This window comes from Cylas formicarius, unplaced genomic scaffold (genome assembly GCF_029955315.1).
Source record: "Cylas formicarius isolate icCylForm1 unplaced genomic scaffold, icCylForm1.1 PGA_scaffold_3__17_contigs__length_32017465, whole genome shotgun sequence".
Taxonomy (NCBI): Eukaryota; Metazoa; Arthropoda; class Insecta; order Coleoptera; family Brentidae; genus Cylas; species Cylas formicarius.
Window position 1 is genome coordinate 29,504,541 of NW_026844326.1, and position 20,090 is coordinate 29,524,630.

General features: G+C 38.0%; 3 protein-coding genes across 6 annotated transcripts; 2 read left to right on the plus strand and 1 right to left on the minus strand.

Annotated features, from left to right (window-relative positions):
• Positions 1 to 727: 727 nt before the first annotated feature.
• LOC132700105 (coiled-coil domain-containing protein 96-like) lies at positions 728 to 11,872 on the minus strand. Its single transcript, XM_060667225.1, has 9 exons — positions 11,624 to 11,872; positions 11,381 to 11,471; positions 11,247 to 11,327; positions 11,158 to 11,187; positions 10,948 to 11,094; positions 10,691 to 10,890; positions 9,337 to 9,600; positions 8,936 to 9,286; positions 728 to 1,045 (listed from the first exon to the last, which is right to left on the minus strand). The coding sequence occupies exons 1-9, from the start codon at positions 11,870 to 11,872 to the stop codon at positions 728 to 730; spliced, it is 1,731 nt and encodes a 576-aa protein (XP_060523208.1).
• Positions 11,873 to 11,960: 88 nt separating this feature from the next.
• LOC132700037 (uncharacterized) lies at positions 11,961 to 15,860 on the plus strand. Of its 4 annotated transcripts, none has more exons than XR_009618592.1 (5): positions 11,961 to 12,693; positions 12,747 to 13,060; positions 13,122 to 13,291; positions 13,744 to 15,118; positions 15,383 to 15,515. XR_009618592.1 is itself a non-coding variant. In XM_060667111.1 (5 exons), exons 1-5 carry the CDS (start codon positions 12,114 to 12,116, stop codon positions 15,720 to 15,722), a joined length of 1,353 nt encoding a protein of 450 aa, XP_060523094.1. In that variant the 5' UTR covers positions 11,961 to 12,113; the 3' UTR covers positions 15,723 to 15,860. The 4 variants fall into 4 exon arrangements, 3 of the variants coding, with proteins under 3 accessions (XP_060523094.1, XP_060523093.1, XP_060523092.1); XM_060667111.1 differs by lacking the exon at positions 13,744 to 15,118 and having other exon boundaries at positions 11,961 to 12,260; positions 12,312 to 12,693; positions 15,383 to 15,860; XM_060667110.1 differs by having other exon boundaries at positions 13,744 to 14,119; positions 15,383 to 15,512.
• A 108-nt stretch (positions 15,861 to 15,968) lies between these two features.
• Positions 15,969 to 18,566, plus strand: LOC132700035 (mitotic spindle assembly checkpoint protein MAD1). The gene has a single exon (XM_060667107.1). It carries the CDS (start codon positions 16,170 to 16,172, stop codon positions 18,336 to 18,338), a length of 2,169 nt encoding a protein of 722 aa, XP_060523090.1. The 5' UTR covers positions 15,969 to 16,169; the 3' UTR covers positions 18,339 to 18,566.
• The last annotated feature ends 1,524 nt before the right edge of the window (positions 18,567 to 20,090 follow it).

A 20,090-nucleotide genomic window follows, 5' to 3' on the forward strand; every position in this document is an offset into this window, starting at 1 on the left:
AGGGATTCCCGAAAACTAAGCCCTTTTAAAGTGATTTCCGGTGAAGATCAGTCCATTTTTAGGAGCCCAAGTGTCCTTTTCCTTCAAGACCGGTGAAGGAATTAACTGAACTCGAAAATGTTGTCATAAAACAAAAAAGAAAAAGACTTTCGCTACCTGAAAAGTGTTTTTTGCTTACGGCTTTAGCTTATGATGGGCCATTACTTGTATTTAAAGCTAAACTTCAAGACTTACGGCATCTATAATGATTCGGTTCTCAAAAAGCGCAGAATTTTTTTACAGCAATACCACATTGATAAGACTACAATAAAATTATGGGCCTTCATCTTTATTGCCAAGTTTTTTTTTGTATTTTAATTTAATTAAGTTTCCTTTTTATAATTTTGCATTGACAATTTATACAATTTTTGTATAATCTGCCAAAAAGTATTTTAGTTCAGGTATACCATGTTCTCGAATAGTCTTCCTAAATAAAAATCACAATTACTCGAAATTAAGTTTTTTGGACCCTCATCTTTTTTCCCCTGTACTCCCCCAAATAAAATGATAAATTTTGGTTGAATGTTTTTTATTCGGAATTTTTGAATGAAGGCTAGAATCATCCCTGACGTGGGACAGCTGGGTTCGACGATAATAAACGCAGCGACATGCGCAATACACACGCCTTTATTCAACACAAAAACGTAGACATAATAATACGTAAAACTACATGTAAAGCGTCACCCCCCTAACACTGCCCTGCACCATGTTCCATGGGTCGGCCCTTCCACAGGCCGCGACGTTTCGACTCCAATTTCGAGGTCGATTCGCGGCCGCCCCTGACTTTGATTTTCGCCCGCAACTCCCTCGTGAGTTGCATCTTGCGCTCGTATTCACCGATTATGGCGGTCAGACGCGTCTTGGACGCCTCCAGGTCGGCCACACTCACCTCCATGTCTCTCAGGAGGGTCGGCTCGGTCAGCAGACCCGATTCCATGCGGATCTTTTCCGTAGCGGTTCGGTAAGCGTCGCGACGCCTTTTGGCGCCGTTCAACACCTCCCTGACCTGCGAGTCGTGAGAAAAAAAAGTTGAGCATTTCGGCTTATTACTCAGATAGCACACAATATCCCCAGTATATCCGGTCGATGTCCCATTTAAGTCGCATGTCCCGGGACATGGATATACGTTAGCATATACAGGGTTTTTCACTTAAAACTCCGCACGCCAATAAGTCCAAAACGAAAAGAAATATTTAATTTATGTAAAAAGTAGTCAAAGTGTGGGGTCAAGTAGATATTTCCTAAAGTTTACAAAATTACATATTATTTAAAAACTTTTTTGTTATTTACTCAAACTTATTTACTTTACCCGTTTCTAAGTTATACCGATTTAAAGTAAACATTTCTTCAAACTACACTTCCGGAACTATTAGAAGAAGTGCCTCTTGACACTAGAATGAATATGTGGCTACAGCAGGATGGAGCGCCTGCACATAATGCCCAAATAGTAACGAGGTATTTGAACCGAGAATATCCCAATAGATGGTTTGGTACTAATGGACCGGTAAGGTGGCCGGCGAGGTCCCCGGACATTACACCACCAGATTATTTTCTTTGGGGCTACCTAAAAAACGTTATCTATGAAGAACCTATCGAAGATATGGCTGATCTCATTAACAAAATTAGTGCAGCGTGTGCCGCTATCACAAGAAGGACTCTCCTACAAGTGACCCAAGCTCATCTGTTAAAAGTTTTTGATAGTTGTGTTCGAGCAGATGGACATAATTTTGAACAAAATTCTTGAAATGTCTTATTATGTAGTTAATTGCAATAATAATTTTGGTTATTAACTTGTAGGTATTTTACTGTTTTTTCATTTATTTATCATGTTATCAGAACTAAATCAATAAAAAATAATAAATAAAATCATACTAAAATAGTTGCACTTAAAACAACTGCGATAACAATGGTTGTCATAGTAACTAACATTCATGGCATACTTGTAAAAATAAGCGTTAATCACATTTTTTATTAATCAAGAAATGTTTACTTTAAATCGGTATAACTTAGAAACGGGTAACGTAAATAAGTTTGAGTAAATAAAAAAAAAGTTTTTAAATAATATGTACTTTTGTATGCGCGTATTTCCAAAGTCTCTGCAATCGAATAATTTTTCGACGCGTCGCGACGCCCAGCTCTTTGCAGGCGTCGAATTTTTTAAACTTTAGGAAATATCTACTTGACCCCACACTTTGACTACTTTTTACATAAATTAAATATTTCTTTTCGTTTTGGACTTATTGGCGTGCGGAGTTTTAAGTGAAAAACCCTGTATATTAAGGATATACTGTAAAATACATCCGAGGGATATCCTCTGAATGGATAGCTTGCGGATTTACTGTACACGATATACCACAGATATCCTCTAAATAGATGGCCTGAGGATATCCCCTTGCGCCATAATGAAAACATTAGAATAGAAAAAAAGTTAAATTTTGAACAAATGAGAAGGAAAATACTTAGTTTTTTTTAGAATTGTGCAGTTTTTTTTTTAAAGATACCAGTCTCGCTCTTTTTGTTTTTTTTTTAAGTACAGATATATAAAACTTGTCTTTCTTAAAACTAAAATATTTTCAGATGCAGATAAGTAGGCAAACACATCACAAACATCAAAAGAATGTGAGAATTCAATAGTTGCTTGGCTGGAAAAAGCTACTTTCATCAAAAAATGATAGAAAACCTGTCAAATATTAAAATACTTACAAATACTTACTCTATTTTTAAGATACTTTAGGTTAGGTGGTTCTATATTTTTTCTATATTATATACCCACAATTTTTTCATATTTACAATATAAAAAAAAACAGATGTGTGTGTGTGTGTGTGTGTATCAATCGGCAGTCCTTCAATTTTACCATCAAAAGCAAAATTAAAGATTGAGTATTAATTGGGAATGCAGGGATAGAATTTTTGTAGTCGTACAACCAATTTAACTACTGGACATAACCTGTTCAGAATAACCTAATAAGTAAGGTCCACTAGTATATCTATATAAGATCCTACATCCTCACAGCCGGATATACTAACGACGTCTTAACCAGTATAACTGGATATCCCTAGTATGTCCTAACAAACATCCTACGGACATACGTATGTGATATACTGCGGACGCTCCAATTAGTAACATCGTATATCCTTGAGACGTCTTAAGGATGTCCCTTAGGATATACGCTATGTCCCGTCGGATATCCCGAGGACGTCTCGTGCAATTTGGGTAGGGACAACACCCTGTAGGGTTTGTGATAATTTCGACGGAACTTGGAGGGTAATTTAAACGGATAGTACCAGGAACGATCAAGGGTGGTAAAACGCTCGCTTGCACAGGGGATTAAGGTAATTAAATATTTCATATTTGAAACGACCTTAATGTCCACCTAATGCATCCTTAATATCCACTTAATGGGTGGTGATTTGGTGCAGGGTGCGAAAATTTCCAACCGTATAAACGATACAGAGTGTTAGGTAGTTTAAAAGGTTGTCTTAATGGTTTTATTGCTGTGCATTAGGAAAGTTTTGAAACGAGACGAATTTGGAGGCATAAAAATCCATATTGCTCGCTTTATTACAATCAGCTCGGTAGACGTAAATCTATCAAGAATCTCTATTTCAATCAATAGATAATTTGAATTTAGACGTCCCGTGGAGCCTTGTTCGATGTTCGTTCTTACCTGAAAAACGACGAGACCAAGTGAGAAATATAATAACTATAATAGCAAAAAAATGTTGTTTGTTATTTTTTAAACCACCTTAAAAACTTCATTTTTTGGGGTGTATACGGTTTGGGTACCCAATTTGTTCATCTTCTTTATCTATTAATGACTTTAAAGTTGAATTGTTGTGCCGAGCAGGAAAAAAATCGGATATAATCCGAATTCGTTAACGAACGTAGTTTCTACATCAACTTAGGAGATGTTTTCCCCGTCGGAAACATCTACCAATTTTCATTTTAAAATTGTGATCTGCATGGGCAAAAAAAACAATGTATGCTAAGCAGATAGTATGTAATTCAATTAAATTTTAATTTGTTATTGTTTCGTTGTTATTCTCAAAATAACATAAATTCATCTTTTACAATATGTTAAATACTTTTTGATCGATTTTGTTGAAATTTGGCAACGTCATCTATGATGATAAAGAGCTAATTTGGCTTTAACCAGGTTAAAAGTTTCAAAATTCTAGTCCAAATCTGATATTTTTTCAAAATATGTACTACAGCAAAAGACTGACTAACAATTTGTTTTTTTTTAGAACATATTCTTAGAATACAACTAGGCATTTTTTTTACATTAATTTGTTGTACATAATTTTATGACCTACAATTTATGTTACAATTTAAAATGATTCTAGAGTATACAGAGTGGCTGAAAAAAGAAACGACGAATAAAATACATATTTTTGAAATAGAACACCCTATTTTTAAATTTCGTTTTTAATTGATATTGAAATTCTGTTCTATTAATAATACTACATTCATACCTAAACCTAACAGTTTTTCGAATATTATAATTTTTCTAAAAAATACTTCTTGCGATGGTGTCATTATTTTTTAAGGTACTCATATTATATTAGCAAAGGAATTTGGTTGTTTTCTTAATTAAAACGAAATAAAACGAAGTAAAAAGATTGTTTTCTTATTATTTCATATTGCATACATATGTACATATATTATTACGTATTACTAGCAAAAACTAAAAAATGGTAACTTATTTCATGAAATGTGTAATTTTAAAAAAATTAAAAATCGCGCTTGCAATTTATTCTCGAAAATGTTAAGTTTTGTATACAGGATGTTCTAAATATTCTGTGTTTTATTAAAAAATGTAGTAGGTGTCTCAAATTCGCAATTATCGACTTCAAACATAGAGAAGATATAAAAGTCCGTACCCACATCTATACCGAAGAAACTGAAAAATTGGAAAAAAAAATTAGATTATTTTGGCGTCCTCAAAAAAAAATGGTTTCTCAAAAACGTCTGATCGGCAAAATTTTTGACTGTGAAAAATGCGGACTATAACTTTTATTTCAACATTTCAAAAAATATATCTAATTCGTTTAAACAGGCCGCATCAAGAACCACATTTTTTGTATTTATGATTTTTTTATGTTTGCTTTATACTTAATAATAATAAATTGTTTTTATTGTTGTATATTGTTATATACAGATATACAGTGGAGAAGAGGCCAATTTTAGCAAAAGCTACTCCACTTAACCTCTTAAATGTTAAAACTGAAAACTAAGCAAGAAGTTGTAAATACATTGATAAATTAAATATAGTATAATAGATAAATGTAATAGTAATATGGAACAACAGAAAGTTATTAAAAGTAAAAATAACAAGAATAACATTGAAAACCAAATTATTTGAGAAGTTGGCAGTTCCAGCCTGAAATATTTTTTAAAGAATTTAATTGAATGTGATTTTACTGAATATTTTATACTATTAAACATTACAACAGCGTTATAAAAAAATGTCTTGCGGAACAAAGATAAACGATATCGTGGCAGTGAGAGTCGGAATGGATGCCTTAGTTGAACATTACGAAACTGTAATTTAAAAAAAATACTTGAAAGTACTGTCAGTTTCTAGCCAGTTAAGTTCCTGGAATTTTTACGCAAGACGAAAATAAATTTGCAAGAGCTGTTTTGAATCGTTTGCAATCTATATCAAGACATGGGTAATAGAGGACACAATCATAGTTCATAATCGAAAGGACAAGTGATTGACCTAAAGGTTTCCGTAAAATGAAATTAAGGACAGTTCTATGCCTGTATAAATGGCGCAAAACCAAATAAGACTTTTTCACCAACAAAGATATATATCCCACGAATCTAATCAAATATATAATAATATTTATTACTTGTTCAATGTTAGGTTTAGGAAAAAAGAACATTGCACTGCATTTTTTAGCATTAAGTTGAAGATTATGCCTAGAAGAATATAGAAATAAGTTACGCAAATCGAAATTGATATAAATTGAAGCAATATCAGATAATTTAGGATCGAAGGAGTAAAATAGCTGAGTGTCATCAACAAATGAATGCAAATTCAAATATTCGATGGATGTATAAATATCAGAAATATAAATTAAGAATTATATAGGTCCAAGGACAGAACCTTGCGGTACACCCGATGAACAGGGAGGAATTCGGAACTTACACTGTCAAGCAGTTTTCAAAAAATCGAGTCGAACTCGATTTGGCGCACGTAAGTTTATGGTCAAGCCGATCAAAGGCTTTAGAGCAATCTAAAGATATAAGTGCAGTCGCAAGACCATTATCTAACCAACTAATAATGTGATCGTTGATGTGTGTAATGTGATCGTTGTTACTATTTGCAAATGGCGTGATCAAAGCAAACTTCCCTTTTTCTCGTCACGCAATTTGGTTTCCGAGAAAAGCGATCAACACAGGATGCTATTCTCTCTTTATAAGCATATTCTTGACAAATTAAAAGGCAGCAAACAGCATGTGTTTTGTTCGATCTACAAAGAGCATTTGACTTGGTCGATGTTGATATTTAAGTAGACAAACTTTGTTGGTATTAGAGGTAACGCCTTAAATTGGTTAAGGTCTTTTCTTGCGTCTCGTACGGAATTGGTGAATTGCGGTGTACCACAGGGAAGTTTACTCGATCCTCTATTGTTTATAGTGTTTATAAAAGACGTTCTCTCTTGTTTCCCGCCAAACTTACTTTTCCCTTTTTGCGGACGATGCAGTTTCTACTTTTTCTGCAGCATCGTCTAAGCAACTTAGTATTTAGCCACTATTGAGCAAATCAAACAATTGATACCAAATGAAAGTAAAACTAAGATGCTTTGCAACGCGGGATTTCAATGTACAAGTTTGTTAGCACGCTTGTACATTGAAATTGTAAAATTCTTCGCAGTTTATGTAGAGTGGAGACTCTCAATTCTGTTTATTGTTTTGTCATATGGAGGCTATTTTTAAACCACATTTTGAGAAATGTTTTGAAACTGTTTTACTAGGTTCTCCTATGTATATAACTGTTTTAAATTGTTCGTGTTCTGGATTAGGTTGTCTTTGATTGGTTTTTTATCTATAATGGACGGATTGTAGCCGTTGTTCAGTACAATTTGTTTAATGATATTAGGTTCTTTGTTGTAATTTTCTGTTGAGAGTGGCGTATTAAGAAGTCTGTGTATAAAAGAGTGAAATGCAGCAGCCATTTTGTTTGTATAATGTCGATTTGAGCTGTTAGGTATGACTGTGTCCGTGTGTGACGGTTTATAATAAATTGAAAAATCTAAATTGTTTTGCGCTTTCGTAATAGTTAAGTCTAAAAAATTAATAGAGTTGTTCAATCTCGATAGTGAATTTTATACGATTAAGTAATTTAAAAAAGAAAATAGCTTTCAGAACTAACAACGCAATAGGAAATTTTTTAAAAAACAATAAAACGAAATGTCCAAAATCTCAAAAATCAGGTGTCTACAGGTTGAAATGCGGTTCTTGTCTTAAAATTTATATTGGACAAACAGGTAGTCCTTCAAGAAACGCATTAACGAACATAAAAGAGCGTTTAAAAACAATAATATAGATTCTAATTATGTTACACACTTAAACACAGAAAAACACATTTTTGACTACAATTTTTATATTTTACATACAGCCACAAAAAGTAGAAAATTAAATTTATGGGAAGCCATGGAGATCAAAAAAATCAGACATTCAAATATATTGCTTAACGATCAATTAGATTTAAATACTTCTCCTTTAATGAACTTAAATTCTCACAACAACAATAATTAAGGTTTTATGGTCATTTTTCGGTATATGTAGTAGCAGGTAGTTTGTAAATATTACATTTGATAAAAACACAGTGTTGAAACAATTGTCATGTAAAAATATATAATTTCCTGAAAATCTGAACTATTAGTTCTTTTTTATTTTGATAAATGGATTTTCATCAAGTAAAAGCCACCTCAGTTCAATTTTTGTAAAACGTATGTTAGGGTGTATAGAGTTTAAATGTCTAAGAAAATCTACTAGAGTTTCTTAACCATGAGGCCAAGTAACAATAATAAATAAATAAAAATAAATAAAACAATTAAAGTTTTAGATGAAAGGTGTCGAGAGCATTCTTCTAAAACAAAAATTATACAAAAATACACTTTACACCTTTCAATAACAATGAGCCCGAAAGCAATCCTACACTTGCCACTGTGATCCTTCCTTACATTCAAAACATCACTGACCACATATCAAAAGTTCTAAAGAAGTATAACGTCAAAACCAGATTTTCCACTTGTCCAAAAATCTTTCAATATCTTCGGTCTGTCAAAGACAAAAGTCCATTTGAGATGCCAGAAGTTTACAGCATTCCATGCATATGCAAAAATATCAACTAGGCTCAAAGAACACGAAAGAGCCTTACGATTAAGACAAATAATCTCATCAGCTGTTGCCGAACACAATCACGAAACCGGACATAAAATTTTATTCGATGAAACTAAAATTCTTACATGTAATCAGTTCTTCTACCAACGAAAAATCCGTGAGTCTATAGAAATCTATAAACAACCTCAATCTTAACCGCGACTCAATATGATGACTCAACAGTCATCCGAGATGGTGTTTATGCCCCCTTCAAACAATATATAAACAGGTACAGAATAAAATGCGAGCCCGTTTCAGTCAAGCTCTGAAGAAGCCAACAGGATGATTGGCGAAACGTCAGCAAATTCGACTCGGCAAAAACCGACGCAGGAGGAATCCAAAAGTTTTGTAAAAAGTAGTAGGCCATGTAAATCACGGGGTCGGTTGTAAAAGCGAAGAATAGCATGTTTCGCTTCTGTGTGGACCAAGCTTTAATCTCGTTTGCGACGTTGCCGAACTGCCGCAACTAACTAAAAAAATGGCGGAGAAGCGGGTTACCTTCGCGTAGTCGGCCAGGACGGCGCTGCGTTCCGACCTCAAAACTGCGAGGTCGTTCTCCAACGCGGACGACTTTTCCCGCAGGTGCGCTAATACCTGGATCGTGCTCGTGCATTTGTCCCTCAACCTGGCTAGCAGCTCGTCCTCTTCTTCAATCTTGTCGGCGTGGCTCCTGTTGTCGATCTTCAGTTGCTCGTAATCTATCAAAAATAAGCCGGGCGCGACCCTGTCGATCTCGGATATGGCATCCAGTTTTTCCTGGACGGCGTCCCGCAGTATGATCGACTGGAGCCGCATCGAACATACCTGCTCCATCTGGTAACTCTGACGTCGGAGGAGACGCTCGACGAGCTGCCCGAAACATGAAATGAAAAAATAGCAAAAGAGGAGCAGGACGTTACCTTATCCGGTATGACTGCGCCGGTTTTAGTATAAATCAGGCCGGCGCCGACTTCGACCTCGCGGTCGCGCATTCGTCTGAAAAGCTCGTCGAGCGCGTCGGACCTTTCGTGTCGTTTTCGACGCGTCGCGGATATTGCGGCGGCCGCGCGTTCTTTCTCTGTCGCCTCGTAGTCGAGGAGCTCGCCGTACGCTTCCAGTATCCGGAGATATTTCATCTCCGCGTCGTACGACCAGTCCGTCTCCCTGGTCACCGAGTGGTCCATCTTAAAAACCCAGCGTTTAGGCAGAGGTCCCGGGGAAAAAAAGAAGAAGAGACACAGACCTCGGATCGGTAACCCAAGAATCGTAAACCTAATAGGATTGCCCAATCCCATAAGACATACGTTCGCCAAAATTATCGATCGCACGTGGTCGCTTGTGACGTAGCGAATTCCTCTAACGGTTTTTGTGTATTCTGTGAATGCATTTGAAGGCGTATTAAACCGTTGTATTTTTTGTATTCTTTGAACAATTAAAATAATTTAAACTAGTGAGTAGTTCGCTTATATTTGTGTTAATTGTATTTCTGTAAAAAAAAAACTTGGACAAAACAGTGTTTTTAAGCTTCAACATATACCTTAAAATTGTATGTGCTTGAGTGGCAAGAACGGAGAAAAACAGTATTTTTAACCTTAAATAAAGACAAAAGTTTTGTGTTTGTGCTGCTTATTAGCGGTGTTATTAGTTAGGAGGTAAGCTCAAAATATTACACATAATAATATAGGTAAAGGTAAGAAATAAATTCCTTTTACCTTTTTCAGTGGGATAAGTTACATCAAAAAATAGTTAGGTATGCCTGGAACGAGGTGTGCCATGTATGGGTGCAATAACAACTATTTTTATTTAAAAGCAAGTTCTCGAAAATGTAGTTTGCATCGCTTTCCCATAGGGAAAGATCTAGTAACCCGAACTGTTGGGGACAAGTGGATAGTTCGATGCAGAAGAGATTACAAACTTAATCCGGATAAAAGCTATGTCTGTTCAGTTCATTTTACTGAAAATGATTACGAAAGAGACTTACAAAATGAGTTATTAGGCTTTTTTTTGTCTTGAGTAACAAATTAAATTCAACACAAAATTTTTCGCATTGCACTTGCGGACAGATTAGGCGGATTAGGCAATCCTATTAAGTTTTCGATTCTTGTAAGGGACCGATTATGAGTAAACACGTATAAAGCTCTTCGAAAGAATTGAACGTGTTAGCAGCTATATTGCGTCAATTGTGAACTGAGACAACGATTTATAGCCCATAATTATAATGTAATAAACATTGGCACGTTTGCTGCGAGACCATTGATCGCGTGAAAACGCTACATTGCCGGACGTGGCAATACTCGCCTTTTTCCTCTTAAAAAACATGGCCAACTTCTTCTGTAGGAGAAAATTGCGCGCCCTGAATATGGCGTTTTGCGCAGCGATGCTATCGTGGCGCTCGTAGTAAGGCTCGCGGTCCAAAACCCAATCCTCTTCAACGGCGGCCGCTGCCTCCTCCTCCACCTCGCCATCATCAAGGTCTTACCAGGAACACGTACCATAGATAAACACCTAAAAGGCTGCGCAGGCCTACTTACAGTCGAAGAATGTCAGAGGTTTGTCGTCCGTGTCTAAAGCAAAGAACATGTCTTCGCTCTTGATCGATTGCCCCAACACCCTCGGCCCTAACTCGTCGTACGAAATAACGTATCTGCCTTCCACGCTTTTCTTAGCGGACGAATACGCTTAGATTCGGAATAAATAACATAAGAGATGACGCAGGTCGGAGGACAAGAGCGCGTACTCACCGGAGGGCATTTCCGGCAACAGCTCCTGATCTGATAAAATTAAACCGTTCCCGCCATTTTTAATAACAATAATTAAAAATTTGTTTTACCATTTTTAATCCTCACAAACGCAACACTGGACTTTCTGGTCCTTCTACTCGGGGCCTTCGATATTCGGGGTCCAGTAGAATCTGAAAATGATTTAAAACTAACCTGGTTGGCTGGATGTTTGATTCGTTGATACCTCGAAAACCGACCATGGAGTCTTTAAAATCAGCTGGACGTTGTTTGGTTTCACGCTCTAGCGCCTGTTCCTTAAACTCAGTTTCCACAATCTACGTGCAATTATTAATTAGGCAGGGGACTAGAGTTTGATCGATATCAAAAGTCCCATTTAATGAACGTATTTGGTTGGAGGCCCATTACGCGGTCAGCCACTGACAAAAAGAAGACGACATATGACTAGCGTCGATAGAAAAATGATCACCTCCTGCAGGATATCGCGGCAAAGCGCTTCCGGTGACACATCGTTATCTTCTTCCGTGATAGGTGCATCTCGGCGATTATCCTTCCCCTGCCGCGGTGCCGCCAATAGAGAGCTCGCATTTTCTATCTCTTCTATAAACGCGCTGAGCCGCTGATAATCATCTTCTTCGGGTACGACGCGTTTTTCCGGCGGCGCTCTGCTGCGTCTTAGGATCGATTTTCTCAGGGGTATGGTGCCTCTTTTGGCCATTTTTCGGGTTAATAAATTGGTAAATTTCAAAACTGACGCGCCCTCGCCAGTTTCACTCGCTAATGTCAGTGTTCTGTGGCGACAACGTCAATGTCTGTGACAAAACTTTATAGTGTTACTGTTACTCTGTGGCCAGGTCAAAACCATTTGAATGAGGTTATCCGTTTATTGTTGTCACCCATTAAAAAATAGACAACCGACAACGAATTAGCCGGTCTTGCTTAAAACAAAATTAGACCACATGGAAGATACCGTTAGCGAGACAACAATGTCCAAAACCACTTCGGGGGAAGCTAATAAACAACCCGTCGAAAAACCGAGCAGGAGCGTGATCGCCAAAAATTCCGGCTTAAAGAAGTGCTTCTCTGCTCTCGTGGACCGAAAACAGGTGAATTTGGATTTGGAAGTGCTAAATTTAATGTTGAAACGCGAACTGCAGATTCCGCTGAATAAACTGGACCCGGAATTGGCTACCATTTTACCGTACATGGTCGTCCATTATGTGAAATCGTGGCCAGGCTGGCAAAGAAGTGTCGAATATTATTCTGGCAAGACTTCGTTCAAAGCTTGGTATGAGAAATTTTACAAATACATTACGTTAAAGTTAAGCCAAGTCGTCGAGTTGCATTATGGCCAAGCGCAAGCCGAAATTCGAAAAAAAAGATTCGAGCTCTACGCGGAAAAGATAGCGACCAAAAAAATCTGTAATAGGAATAGCCAAACGGATAGTTTAGCACCTAAAGGGTTCGCGCCGTTTACAATTGAGGTTACGGGCAAACCGCTATTATTGAACACAATTGTGTTTACGGACACCAGTGAAGGTAGATATTTTTTTCTGTCCCAGTGGACAGATTAGTTAGTTGTTTTTTTTTAGGCGATATATTATTGAAACAACACTCTGTGTTGGACTGGGATCAAAATATTGCCGAAAACATAACTGTTAGGCAGATAATTACGTGGCCAAACGTTGGTGTGCATCTTTCGAGTCCCGTGTTTAGTTTCTCTAGGAAAAACTTGCATGAAATTGCCAGACACATCAGTGTGGTGGGCACCGCATTGCCAAACCTTCACCCTAAACTTATCGAGGAGATTGGGATCATAGATCAAGCTGAAGAGCGGCAGGTGTATACCTTGGACTACCTCAGACGAATGCTTACAGATTTATTGGCTGCATTTAGTTGCGTCATAGTGAGTCCCGTGTATATATTTTTTTTCAACACAATATTTTTGGTTTGGTCTCGCGTTGCAGAAATCTAAGCCCGTTATCGATGCTTTTCAAGTGATCTTTGATGAGTTTCTTGCGGACATAGAAGAGATAAATGTCCTAGTAAATGAAAAGGTGACAATGGCTTCCAATACATTTGTGTTGTTCAATATTGGAGGTCACCTATACTTTAGGAACAAAAAACTTTCAAAAGGGTATGAGATGAATAAACAATTTTGACTTTTTTAGGTGACCCTAGGTTTATCTGACTTAAAAAAAGTAAAATTATGCTCAAAAACTTGGTTAGTGGCTTTTATTTATTCTTTTTTTCTATTGTTTGTTTGTTTTATTTAAACAATTGGCAACATTGATTGAATCACTGTTAATGTATTGTAACAAATAGTAATAATGAGGCTAAGATAAATATGGATATGTTGGATAAACATTAGGGAACCCTAAAAATTTCCTACGAATTTAGCAGTCCTATAATAGAGGTTAAAACTAAGTTAAAATTTGTTGGCTTATAGGTTACGAGAGACTTTTTTGTCCCTTCTGTTCTAGGATTTCTCAATTTGTGAGTTTGTATGTGTCGGGCCGTGTAGTTACCGCCTTGGTGTAGGGTTTGTCATTATTTCCCTCGTCTTCGGAAACTGGGATTTTCTTTTAGGGCACCTTCTAGATACGACATCGGGTTTACGGAAATGATAATACCGAAAATGCAAACGGCTCTAGTTTCGTTATCGGCGCCGGATAAATTTCGAGCCTATATTGATGAACTTAAAGGGCTTGCTGCTTGTAAAGAAAATGTGCAACCGAATATAACGTTCACTTGCGAGTACTGTTCGGAACGTTACGAAAGTATCAAAACGTTAGCTTGCCACTTGAAAGACCTCCACAAGATGGAACAGCCGATGCTATGCGTGTCGTGCAAAAAGTCGTTTTCCGCCTTTAATCTGTCCAAAACGCGATGGAGTCACGCGTGCCCCAAAAAGTGATCCTTTTTCATTCGCGATCTCTTTTTTTTTTACGGTACAGCAGTCTCCGTAAGTATGGAGCCTCAAGTGGGCCCCGAGTTTTGCTTTGCCTGCCAGTTTTTTTTTTCCGGAAGTTTTCTTTGTGCCTGCAATGTAGGTGTACCCGGTGGTCAGTTCAGAAGGGCACTCGGCCATTGTTCGAAAAGTACTTGGGCTGAAAAAACTAATGAACTAATACCATCCTTTTTTGATAAAATAGCCCAGTACGTCTCAAATACGCCAGTGAAGATCCCATTTTGATGTCTCTTATAACATTAGTAAAAGAAATAAAACAAAATAATATCAATATCCTTGGCAATAGGTTCTGGATACCTTAATTAAGTACACTTCACTTTTAAAATGCCAACATTATATTTAATTAACACTCATTCCCATATGATTGAACAATAACACTGACAAAACACCAAGATCTTTGATTTTTAATGCAAATCACTTTTTCACAAATAAGGCCCTTAAAATAGACTACCTATAGATCTAACCTTAACATGATTGGCACTTTAACAAAGTCATTATAATTTTTGCTGTTTTGTTTTCCAAAGTCCACTTGGATTTCAAAAATTTCGATTTTTTTTGATGAATGGGACTGAGTATTTTTGTATTTTAACAGTAAATTTATATATATATATTACTTAAGAAATGAAAATTACACTGATAATATTTCACAAGATGCAACATTTATTTATTTGCACTAGCGTGTCAAACTCATATTTGGCCATCTTTTGCGACAATAAAAGTGATAACCTTTAAGTTTGTTATGATGTTACGAAACGACCTCTAGCGGAGAAATAAGATTCTAAATCGGTTTGACAGAATTTAAAAATTATTTCCGCTATCTTCTGTTTACAATTATTGTTCGATATTGGGCCAAGTGTCCTTCTCTACCCGCCACCCTGTTACATGCGTTCTTTTTCGGTGTGCCATTTTGCGATTAAGTGATTATTTTCAAAGTATCTTGTATTATTTTCAGCTGTCGTATTTGTACATAACGCGTATGTGGGTGTAACGAAGGTATTTTTTTTCTTTTTTTACGCACGTAAATTATTGAAATTAAAAATAAAAGCGAAAAAAAGGCATCTTTTCTTCCACCTTCGTAAGTTTGTGCATTCTTAGTAAACCCAATAGAAAATGTTATTTTTTGTTTGCGAAATCTCGCAATTTTAGCGCATCCCCAGCAGAATGGGTATTTTGTTTTTTAGGTTGCAAAAGTAGTGTAGGTTTACTTTTTTTTCTCTCTTTCCAAGCGCTAGGTGACTTGGTTTTTTTTTACTTTAGGGCGGCATCTAGGGATGACGTGGGCTATACCGAACTGGTAATCCCCAGGATGGAGACGTCCTTAATTCATTTCGCGTCCTCGAGCAAGTTCAAAAATTACTTCAACCAGCTGAGAAATTTCGATCCTTCCAGCCCGGACAACGACCCAAGTTTAGTACCTCAGATATCCTTTAGTTGTAACTTTTGTATGGACAGCTTTGAAACATTGGACCTGCTTGTCGCGCACTTGAGCGAGCTTCATAAAATGGAACCGGCGATGTTGTGCGCAAAATGCAAAAGATCTTTGTCTCCGTTTCATTTGGCCAGGTCTAGGTGGGGTCACAGCTGTTTGAAAAGATGACTGCCGCAGTTCTCGAATAGTTTAATGTTGCTCGATTTGCGTAATTAAGATTGATCTGCATGTCAGTGAGGTTAAGAATGTAATTGCATTGTCATGAAAGTTAAAAGAAATACATTTTTTTCGTCGATTTAATATTTATTACAGTGTTTGGGCGTATGGCCTCGGTAATCCTACCCACCTCGTATCGTTGGCATCGTTATCTTTGCCCTTTCGTCCTGACAGACTATGAAAAGTTCAACGTTGTTCGGCCAAACGTTCTATGGTTTCGGCATTCTGAACAAAATAAAGCTTAGTTTTTGTTGGGTACTACTTTTCTTCTAGGTTATTTTAATATACATACCATCTTATACTTTAAATCCAGACCAGACGCCTTTTCACGTACAGCAACATTTAACTGGTTAGTGAAATGAATGAGTAATTTAAATAAAGACGACTATCGAAGAAACGATGAGCCAAAAGGTGAACGAAACCATCGTGAAAATGATTAACGACCTTCAGGCGGGAACGTCTAGGATTGAAAACGGGGATTATCAGTCTACCCCGCTCAAACGATCGATCAGCGAGAATTCCAACGACAGCAACAGCGTGGACGAGGTGCCCGTGAAACGGATAAAACAAGACGTGATGAACGTCTCTTATATTGGGTCGCCGCGGGAAATGCGTCGTATGCGTGCCGAACTGGTCGAAGCGCGAAACGTAATCCTCTGTCTAGAAAACCGCATATCTCAAATGCACAACATACGCAAAGAGATGCAGCTTGTGTTCGAGAGCGAAACCCAGACTCTGAAACGGCAGCAGGAAATTGACAGGAAATCGATCGAGGAACTCGAGCAGCAGATGCAGATCGTTCGGAAGCGGGAATCGCAATTCAAGAATGATGTAACCTCACTGAAAGAAAAATATGAACAGCTCAAATCAAGCAGCGAAGAGCAAATTTTGAGATTACAAAGAGACATATCGGTCATCAAGGAAGAAACGCAAAACTCACAGCTTGAGGACAACATCGAATCATCGAAACTGAAAAGACGAGTGGCCGAGCTCGAGTCCGTTTTGAAGGCGGCTGAAGAAGACGCCGAGTCTCAGAAAAAACTGGCGTCAGAGCTGAGCAGGCAGCTGGCGGAAAAAAACGCGATCGAGAGAGAACTGGACCTGAAAGAGGTAGCGTTGCAAAAAGCCAAAAACCAGATCAGATTTTTGGAAAACGCGCAGGAGAACTACTTGGAGTTCCAAGAACAGGCCAAGTCACAAGCTCAAAAGTTGGCTCGCTATCCAGAACTCGAACGTGAAAACGCGAGACTTCTGGAGGATATAAACAGGATCAGGGACGATATCCGGAACAAGATTTTGCTCGAGGAGGAGGTTCACAATTTGAAAACGCGCCTGGTCAAGTTCAAAGACGTGGAACGCGAGCTAGCCGAACTGCAGGCACAAAACAACCAAAACCAGCTGCACTTGAATGAGTGGAGGGCGGTCGCGCGTGTAATTTGTGAAGCTATCGACTGCGATTCCGCGTTACCACATCTGCTGCGCACCAATGTCGAACGCTTGCAGCAGCAGGAGTTGGCCCTTACCGCCGAAAAGGTCGAGCTCGATTCCCAACTGCAGGCGGCGACCCATTCCGCGAAAGTCGCCCGGGCGGAGCTCGACAAGACTCAGAAACTGCTCAAGGAGCTCAAAGTGACCGGCGAGCAAAAGAAAATGCTAATCCACCGCATGCAGAAGAAACTCATGTTGGTGACCCGAGAACGCGACAGTTACCGCCTCCAACTAGACTCGTACGAGCGCGACTTGACCATCGCCGGGAGTGGGGCAGATATCGTCCAAAGCCAGAAGGAACGTATAGATAATCTAGAGAAAGTACTCGAAGGGTATCGCGATATGGTGACCAAGCTGGAAAATGATCTGCTAGCTTCCCAGCCCAACAGCGACGTCGTGCCCGTTAAGCAGGATCAGATTTCCAGGTTGCAGGATACCGTGGACAAGCTGAGAGCGGAAAACGACGTGTTGCGTCAGCAGAAAGATAGTTTAGAAATCCGATTGGAGAATATGTTGGAGGGCCAGGATACTTTACAGGGCGGTCAGGTGGTACATCTGAATCAAAACCCTTTGGCGGGTGCCCTCGCCGATCGGGGGGTGTTGGTGGAGCAGCTCCAACAGGAGGTCGTGCGATTGAAGACGAAATTGAAGAAAATGGAAGAGGGGGTGGAGACGAGCAAAGTGGGTGACATATCAGTGTGTCCGAAGGAGGTGCAAGCGCTCCGGGAGCAGATAAAAAGTAACGAGAAACAGAGCCAGAGGCTGAAGGATTATTTCAAATCGTCCATGCAAGATTTCCGAAACGTCATATATATGCTGTTCGGGTTCAAGATCGACAAGACGTCAAGCTCGAACATTTACAAGTTGCGCAGTATGTACGCGGAACGAGCAGAACACCAGCTCTGTTTCGAGGTCAATCCGGACGGCGATCTGAACCTTTTGGAGAACGAGTACAGTTCCCAGCTGGGTCCCATGATCGAGCTGCACCTGATTCATCAGAAATCTATACCGGTATTTTTGAGCGCGATCACTATGGATCTCTTCAGTCAGAAAACCATGACCGCGATGGATTTGATGTGAACTTTCCGTTTGTTGTATGTGTGTGCTTTGTTTCACTTGTAATCATGGTAAGGCGTCAATCAAACAAAAGTCCAACCGAAAGGAGTGTTTTTTTCTTGATACTTTCGAACGCTGCATGTTAAAACACGAACACGTTATGTGAATGTGAATTTTAGGTCTCTGCCTGCGCAATGGTTGCATAGCAATTAAGCTCCATCACTACCTGCAATTCGTTTTTTTTTTTTTTTTTGAAAAGATCTCTTAGCTTGTATTAAAACCGACAAAATATCCAACATACAAAACGTAGATTTTGTAAAATGAGCTCGTCAAGCTTTTCCGAAAACCACTGACCGATTTGCAATCTGTGGATTGTGACGGTTCTTTTGTTTCTTCTTTCGATTAACGTTTGTCAATTTTTTAGGTTAGCCAGCGGCGCACAGGCGGCTGTATTGTAGGGTTGACATGTTTTTAGAACAAACTTATTAGGATTTAAGATTTTTATGGTTATAAATATTTTTGTTGTGTGACTGGTACTCAAAAGAAGCGATTATTAATATTCGCGGTGTTATCCCAGTTTGGTAGACAATACTCGTTTTCCCCAATAATAAGTAATAGTGCGACGTGCGATATTATGTTCTTTTACAAAAAGTATAATCCTTAGGCGATTTCAAAATCATTAATTAATATCTAATACTTTATTTTTATTTGACCTTGAATGACAACATTAACAGCGTGTAAGAACAAGCAATTAAAATACAAGTTCGTTGGCTTTTGAGGTTTTTTCGTACCATCATTCTTTTTTTTGGGGGGGGGGGATTAAAACAATTTCTTGCAAGACTAGAAAAATTGCCGTCATTTCAGTTAGCGCCTTCTAGCGTCATGCTTTGTCACTTCAATTTTGCTGAGGTAGTCTATGGCCACCATGTCCAAAAATCCAGTTTAAGATTTATCTATGGCATCCGTCATCAGTCAGGAATTTAATATTAATTTTTCAAAGAAACTTCCACAGGTTACTGTAATGCTTTTTACCAAACTTCTGGATTTCTCCTGTCTCAGTTTTTGCTTAGTCGAAGTTGCTGACGTTTCGTCAATCATCGTGTTGGCTTCTTCAGAGGAACTGTTTCAGTCAAGCTCTGAAGAAGCCAACATGATGATTGACGAAACGTCAGCAATTTCCGATGCAGGAGCAATCCATAAGTTTTGTAAAAAGCAATTTATTATTACATGACAATCAGAACCTACAATTTTGACGAACTTTAATCATATCTATGGTTGCACAGTCAGCTATGGTCTTGCTCGCATATACATTTTTTTACTTTATTATCTTTTATCAGGTGAATGAACTGACATTCTTTTAAACATTGATTTTCATTCTCCTTTTTGTCAATATTTAGGTCCAAACTGTATTCCAGCCGAATGATTGGATATTGTTTTGGCAAATAAAACTATTATACCGAGATAAAGATCTTTATTATCTGCCATTTTTGATAGTCCTATGTTTTTTTACAAGACCACTGTTTAAATGCATGGAAATTGTTTCAATAGAACCCCTTCACACAATTATTTTTTTCTACAGTTCAAAAGTCATGAAAATTCTGCTAAATTTAGGATAAATTAAAAAACACTGCTTCTGTTTTGGTTAGTTTGACAGTGTTCAAAAAATTTGTCTCTCAAAATCTTCTTTTCATTCAATCCAGTATGTTGGGTCGTATTTGATAAAAGAACGTCTGGAAAAACCTGGCCAGCTTTATATTTCTTTTTTATGGGAAAAAT

Bases quoted from the DNA above. Each gene is read 5' to 3' on its own strand.
- LOC132700037 (XM_060667109.1), top strand. From the start codon at position 12,114: ATGGAAGATACCGTTAGCGAGACAACAATGTCCAAAACCACTTCGGGG. The intron at 12,694-12,746 runs GTAGATATTTTT...GTTTTTTTTTAG, and splicing joins GTTTACGGACACCAGTGAAG to GCGATATATTATTGAAACAA. The intron at 13,061-13,121 runs GTGAGTCCCGTG...CTCGCGTTGCAG, and splicing joins CTGCATTTAGTTGCGTCATA to AAATCTAAGCCCGTTATCGA.
- LOC132700035 (XM_060667107.1), top strand. From the start codon at position 16,170: ATGAGCCAAAAGGTGAACGAAACCATCGTGAAAATGATTAACGACCTT.
- LOC132700105 (XM_060667225.1), bottom strand. From the start codon at position 11,872: ATGGCCAAAAGAGGCACCATACCCCTGAGAAAATCGATCCTAAGACGC. The intron at 9,601-10,690 runs GTAGCGTTTTCA...TGGGTTTTTAAG, and splicing joins GTATTGCCACGTCCGGCAAT to ATGGACCACTCGGTGACCAG. The intron at 9,287-9,336 runs GTAACGTCCTGC...TGTTTCGGGCAG, and splicing joins GCGCAGTCATACCGGATAAG to CTCGTCGAGCGTCTCCTCCG.